Raw genomic sequence first — 7,136 nt, 5'->3', positions numbered from 1 at the left:
GGCTCGTGCAGGGGCGGGCTCGGAACCGCGTGGCGGAAGTGACGTCACAAAGGGGCCTGGTTACCAGGGTGTGCGTGGGGGACGCCTGAGGCCGGTGGGCACCAGTGCTCCCCGGCTCCCCGCACGGCCGGCTGTGCCGTGTCTGCCGCTGTCGCCGGGGCCGGTTTGCGTTCCCAACAGAACGCAGAGCTGTCTCAGCTGCTGGTTGTGGCCTGGCCAGGCCGTGGCTACCGCGGCCACAGCCATAGCAGCCTCGGCGGCATGGAGGTGCCTGGGGCTGCCCCTCAGCCGTACTTGGGGCTGGTCCTGGGAGAGCTGTGCAGGACTGTGGCAGCATGGCCTGAAGACCTGAGACCGGGCCCTGGTTTTCCATGGGAACTGGTGACATGTGTGGCTCTTACTGCATTTTTGATTCTCTTGTTTTTGTGGAGAAGTGTTCGATCGGTGAGAAGCCGGCTGTATGTAGGAAGAGAGAAAAGACTTGCTGAAAAGCTTTCTGGACTAATTGAAGAAAAATGTAAACTACTTGACAAACTCAGCGTTGTTCAAGAGGAGTATGAAGGCTTAGAGTCAGCTGTGAAGGGTGCCAGCTTTGAGAAGGAGTCAACAGAAGCACAAAGCTTGGAGGCAACCTATGGAAAGCTGAGCAGGTCCAAATCTAAACTTGAGGATGAAATAGTCTCTCTAGCAATAGAATTAAAAGAACAGAAATCTAAACATTGTGAGCAAGACGAATTGGTGGCAGATATTTCAAAAAGGATACAGTCCCTAGAAGATGAATCGAAATCCATCCAGTCACAAGTAGCTGAAGCCAAACTAATCTGCAAAATATTTCAAATGAATGAAGAACGTCTGAAGGTGGCAATAAAAGATGCCTTGAATGAAAATTCCCAACTTCGGGAAAGCCAGAAACAGCTTTTACAAGAAGCGGAAGTATTGAAAGAACAAGTGAGTGAACTTCATAAACAGAAAATAACATTTGAAGACTCCAGAGTCCACGCAGAACAAGTTCTGAGTGAGAAAGAAAATCACATCAAGTCTCTGACTGAACGCTTGCTCAAGATGAAAGACTGGGCTGCTGTGCTTGGAGAAGACATGATGGCTGATGACTTGGAATTGGAGATGAAGAGTGAATCACAAAATGGTGCTCGCTTAGATGATCCACCAGAAGGAGCTTTGAAGAAACTGATTCACGCTGCTAGGTTACATGCTTCTTTCAAAACCCTAGAAGGAGAAAGAAACCAAATTTACACTCAGTTGTCTGAAGTAGATAAAAGAAAGGAAGAGCTTACAGAGCATATTACAGATCTCCAGACTGAACGAGCATCTTTACAGTCAGAAAACACACAGTTGGAAAGTGAAAATCAGAAGCTTCGGCAGAAACTTCAAGTAATGACTGAACTGTATCAAGAAAATGGAATGAAACTCCACAGGAAATTAATAGTAGAGGAAAAGGACCGGTTAGAGAAGGAGGAGGAACTTTCCAAAGTAGAAGAGAAGATGAGCCATGCGGCTGAGGAACTGGAGACCTACAGAAGGCGAGCCGGAGATGTGGAAGGAGAATTGGAGAGAAGCGTTCGTTCTTATCAAGGGGAGTTGACGGCCTATGAGAAAGAAGCGCATGGCAGCTGGGTGGCAGCTGAGACTGCTGAAAGACACCTCAGGTATTTAAGGAAAGTAAATGTTTACAAGAGAGAAAAATTAGCTGAAAAAGAGTTTAAATTTGAACTTTTCAAAAAAGATCCTTCTGCACTTGATGTTCCAAATACAGCATTTGGCGGAGAGCATTCCCCATGTGGTGCCTCACCAGTGGGTCGACCTTCATCCGAAACGAGAGCTTTTCTCTCTCCACTCGGACTCGCACCTTTGACTCCAGGGCGAGGAGGAGGAAGAGGCTCAAGAGGCCCAGAGAATACTCTGGACCATCAGATGACCAATGAAAGAGGAGAATCGGGCTGTGATAAGTTAACCGATTCTCATGGAGCACCTTCTGCGTTCCTGTCACCTCCATGGGAACAGCACCAGAGGATGGTGATCCCTCCACCAGGCCACCCATGTTCTGATCCAGCTCTTCTTCCACAAAGGGAAGACAGACTTGATTCTAATCCTGGTGGACCGTCTGGACCAGCAGAACTCAAAAGTTTTAATATGCCTTCTGTGGATAAAGTGGATGGGCCACAGGCTTCACAAACGGAATCCAGTAGAAATGATACCAAAGACGACCTTGGTAATGTAAATGTGCCTCATTCATCTGGACCTGCTGAAAGTGAAGCAACTGGCCCTGGCTTTGCTCCTCCACCTTTTCCTGCAATCAGAGGTCCATTGTTTCCAGTGGATATGAGGGGTCCATTCATGAGAAGAGAACCTCCTTTTCCTCCACCTCCTCCAGGAAGCATGTATGGAGCTCCTCGAAATTATTTTCTACCAAGGGTTTTCCCTGTCCGGCCACCACCTCCATCTGGGTTCCTGTCACCTCCACGGGAACAGCACCGGAGGATGGTGATCCCTCCACCAGGCCAACCATGTTCTGATCCAGCTCTTCTTCCACGAAGTCAAGACGGATTCGATTCTAATCCTGGTGGACCGTCTGGACCAGCAGATCTCAGAAGTTTTAATATGCCTTCTGTGGATAAAGTGGATGGGCCAAAGTCTTCACAAACGGAATCCGGTAGAAATGATACCAAAGACGACCTTGGTAATGTAAATGTGCCTCATTCATCTGTGCCTGCTGAAAGTGAAGCAACTGGTCCTGGCTTTGCTCCTCCACCTTTTCCTGCAATCAGAGGTCCATTGTTTCCAGTGGATATGAGGGGTCCATTCATGAGAAGAGAACCTCCTTTTCCTCCACCTCCTCCAGGAAGCATGTATGGAGCTCCTCGAAATTATTTTCTACCAAGGGTTTTCCCTGTCCGGCCACCACCTCCATCTGGGTTCCCGTCACCTCCACGGGAACAGCACCGGAGGACGGTGATCCCTCCACCAGGCCAACCATGTTCTGATCCAGCTCTTCTTCCACAAAGGGAAGACAGACTTGATTCTAATCCTGGTGGACCGTCTGGACCAGCAGAACTCAAAAGTTTTAATATGCCTTCTGTGGATAAAGTGGATGGGCCACAGGCTTCACAAACGGAATCCAGTAGAAATGATACCAAAGACGACCTTGGTAATGTAAATGTGCCTCATTCATCTGGACCTGCTGAAAGTGAAGCAACTGGCCCTGGCTTTGCTCCTCCACCTTTTCCTGCAATCAGAGGTCCATTGTTTCCAGTGGATATGAGGGGTCCATTCATGAGAAGAGAACCTCCTTTTCCTCCACCTCCTCCAGGAAGCATGTATGGAGCTCCTCGAAATTATTTTCTACCAAGGGTTTTCCCTGTCCGGCCACCACCTCCATCTGGGTTCCTGTCACCTCCACGGGAACAGCACCGGAGGATGGTGATCCCTCCACCAGGCCAACCATGTTCTGATCCAGCTCTTCTTCCACGAAGTCAAGACGGATTCGATTCTAATCCTGGTGGACCGTCTGGACCAGCAGATCTCAGAAGTTTTAATATGCCTTCTGTGGATAAAGTGGATGGGCCAAAGTCTTCACAAACGGAATCCGGTAGAAATGATACCAAAGACGACCTTGGTAATGTAAATGTGCCTCATTCATCTGTGCCTGCTGAAAGTGAAGCAACTGGCCCTGGCTTTGCTCCTCCACCTTTTCCTGCAATCAGAGGTCCATTGTTTCCAGTGGATATGAGGGGTCCATTCATGAGAAGAGAACCTCCTTTTCCTCCACCTCCTCCAGGAAGCATGTATGGAGCTCCTCGAAATTATTTTCTACCAAGGGTTTTCCCTGTCCGGCCACCACCTCCATCTGGGTTCCCGTCACCTCCACGGGAACAGCACCGGAGGACGGTGATCCCTCCACCAGGCCAACCATGTTCTGATCCAGCTCTTCTTCCACAAAGGGAAGACAGACTTGATTCTAATCCTGGTGGACCGTCTGGACCAGCAGAACTCAAAAGTTTTAATATGCCTTCTGTGGATAAAGTGGATGGGCCAAAGTCTTCACAAACGGAATCCGGTAGAAATGATACCAAAGACGACCTTGGTAATGTAAATGTGCCTCATTCATCTGTGCCTGCTGAAAGTGAAGCAACTGGCCCTGGCTTTGCTCCTCCACCTTTTCCTGCAATCAGAGGTCCATTGTTTCCAGTGGATATGAGGGGTCCATTCATGAGGAGAGAACCTCCTTTTCCTCCACCTCCTCCAGGAAGCATGTATGGAGCTCCTCGAAATTATTTTCTACCAGGTGTTTTCCCCGTCCAGCCACCACCTCCATTTGCAATGAGAAATGTCTTTTCACTGAGGGGTTTTCCTCCTTATGTTCCTCTAAGAGCTGGATTTGAACCTCCATCCCCACCTTCTGAAAGTAGGGGTGAGTTCCCTTCAGGGTCGATTCCGCTCTCAAATGAGTCTGCTCCTGAAATCCAGAACCACAGCAAGAAACCTGATGATATTTTTGGTCTCTCTTCATAAATAGTTTTGACTTATCTTTTATTTTCAGTTTAAGGAACTACCTACTTTTTTTGCTCAAATTGAAGCTTGATGGAATTATAATTCTCAGGATACTAGTTTTTAAATAAAGATGATTTACATATGAATTTTATGAGTAAATTGTTTCCGTTTTATTTTATCCTAGATTGTATAATTATTTAAATTTGATTAACTAATCCACTATTGCATAAACAATAATGGGAATTTTATTTAGGTAATCTTGCAGTTGGGGATGTTTTAAACTCCAAGGGCTGTGTCTTTTTGCCAAGAACTGTATTTACTGTCGTTGTAGACAAATGTGAAAGTAACTTTATGCTTAATTAAGTTTTCATTGATTTAAAGACTTGTTTGGTCTTGATAATAATAATAAAATCAGCTAGTTTTTTAAGTAAAACAATCACAATGTACCCCATAAATATGTACAATTGTTAGGTGTCAGTTAAACAAAATAATACATTTTTTAAGATACCAAAAAAAATTTGTGGATCTAAGACCCTTCAAGACCCTCTATTTATAAAAACTTGCTGTCGATGGATATTTTTATGCTCTTAAAACATGAAATCTAAGCCTCTATACATACCGCAATGGAAAAGTCTGTGGTGAGAAGATATGATAAGAAGATGAAGCATATTATTAACCAGTGTTTATGTGTTTCATAGTCCTTTACTATCTAGGAAGAAACCTGTAAGGAGGGCATAGTGATGCTTCTACGGTTCTAATTTAAACTTTTTATGAATAGAAAACAGTGAGCACTGTATACAGGTAGAAAGCCATATGAAATCCTGCATATACAGGTATCTGAGGACTTCAAAATGTTTGTGGAAAAATAGCATTGAAAGGTAATATGAATCTTCCCTGAGCTTTTTGAAGTGCCCTCGTACATGGAGATGTGTTTATTATATGTTTATGCATGTGTGTGTATGATTGACAGTTAACATTTTTCTGATGATAAAAATAATACATTACTGCTAATTTTTGCTTGAAATATCTGAAGAATATGCACCAAGCAATGTTTAGGTTAAAATTAAGGATGATTTCCATGTGACCGTAACGTTAAGAGTTTTAATCCTTGAGAAAAAAAAAATCATTCTACACTATAGAGCCTATGTGGGTGGTATGCATTAACTAAATAAATGAGATTTTCTTCTCATTTTTTGCATTTTTTTTGTAAAATAGGGGAAAATTCTCTAGAAAATTCTTTGATACTTCTTATCTAGAAAATAATTTGGTAAGTGTCATATTTATGCCTTAGAAAAAAGACAATATGTGGCATTCCACTCTGGTGGTTTGTACTCTGTCATTGCAGCTAAGCTGGGAATTAATTACATTTTCCACAATTCCCTTCCTTCTATTCTTCCAGATTAGAATTGGCCAAGAAAGAAACTTGCACCATATTTGAAAAGTGGAAATGAGGCTGTGGCCATAACCATCTACAGATCTTTTCTCAGGCAGATTCAGAGATAGACAGAAGAAGAGGTCCCTGGCAGGTGTCAGCTTGTCATCACTCTCTTGTGCTCCACATCTAGCTTTATTCCCTCAGATATTAAAGGGATTTGACAAATGCAGAATAATGTTACTCTTCTAACTAGTTTTTTGTTTTCTTTTGGAAAACAGTTATTTTTATAAGATATACTTAGGGGATTTATTTGTGCTATTTTCAAAGGAATTAATAAATACTTGAAAATTTTTCTGTTACAATTTTTAATATGATAAATATCAATAGATATAACTCACCCACGTAAAAGTTCTTTGGGGACCGCAATAATTTTGAGTGCAAAGAGTCCATAAGACCAACAAGTCTGAGAACTGCTGCTGTAAGTCATACTGAGTTCTTTTCACATCCCTTTATACACACGTCAGCTCCTGCATTTCCCAGTCTAACCTCTGCCTTTTCGATATGGATAAGTGCAATCTAAAATATTGAACAGGATTCTAATATCCAAACTACTGATTTGAGCCCAGTAGAGGGCACCTCCTTGTAAATTGCGCCACTTCGTGGGGACAAAGGGAAAGACGGGCCCAGGGTGGAGAGCCAGCGCTGCTGCACTTATCTCCAGTGATCTCTTTTTCCCTAGCTGTGCTCGTGTTTGCTCATCCATAGAACGCAGGTAACATCTTTGCTGCGGGTTGTTGTGAAGCTTAAATGAGAAACTGTTGAGTAGGCATTCAGCAAACACTGGTCGTGGTATGACACCAAAAACACCAAAAAAAAAAAAAAAAAAAAAAAAGGAAAAAGACAAACATCCCCAAATCCCATTACCCTGACACTTTTCCGTTTTTTCTAGTTCTTGCTTATTTATTTCATATTTTTAGAGTTGTAATGATAGCGTAGGCAATATCTCATGTTTTTTTCCCCCAAATAGTTAAAGATTCTGATACCTATCTATTTGAAAGTTCGTATGGTGCTACCAGATTTAATCTTATTACATGTTAGAAGATAGTGATCTTGATTTCTGGGTGTTTTAACATCCTGCTCATATAAAATGCCCCGTGGAGGACCAGAAATAAAACGGCTCTATTCACTGATTCACTGAGGCAACATTAGGCCTCCTTGTGGCTCGTCCCCATCTCCACCCCCGACAGGCCTTTGA

The 7,136-nt window shown here is 43.5% G+C and overlaps 1 protein-coding gene across 1 annotated transcript; it reads left to right on the top strand.

Annotated features, from left to right (window-relative positions):
- Positions 1-261: 261 nt before the first annotated feature.
- Positions 262-1,143, top strand: LOC134362719 (melanoma inhibitory activity protein 2-like; the record flags this gene model as incomplete). Its single annotated transcript, XM_063077931.1, has 1 exon — positions 262-1,143. A coding segment is annotated over exon 1 (882 nt), but the record flags the coding sequence as incomplete, so codon positions are not given.
- Between the last annotated feature and the right edge of the window lie 5,993 nt (positions 1,144-7,136).

Source organism: Cynocephalus volans, chromosome 14 (assembly GCF_027409185.1).
Source record: "Cynocephalus volans isolate mCynVol1 chromosome 14, mCynVol1.pri, whole genome shotgun sequence".
Classification (NCBI taxonomy): domain Eukaryota; kingdom Metazoa; phylum Chordata; class Mammalia; order Dermoptera; family Cynocephalidae; genus Cynocephalus; species Cynocephalus volans.
The sequence above is the reverse complement of the archived record's forward strand: the minus strand, read 5'-3'. Positions and strand labels throughout refer to the sequence as shown.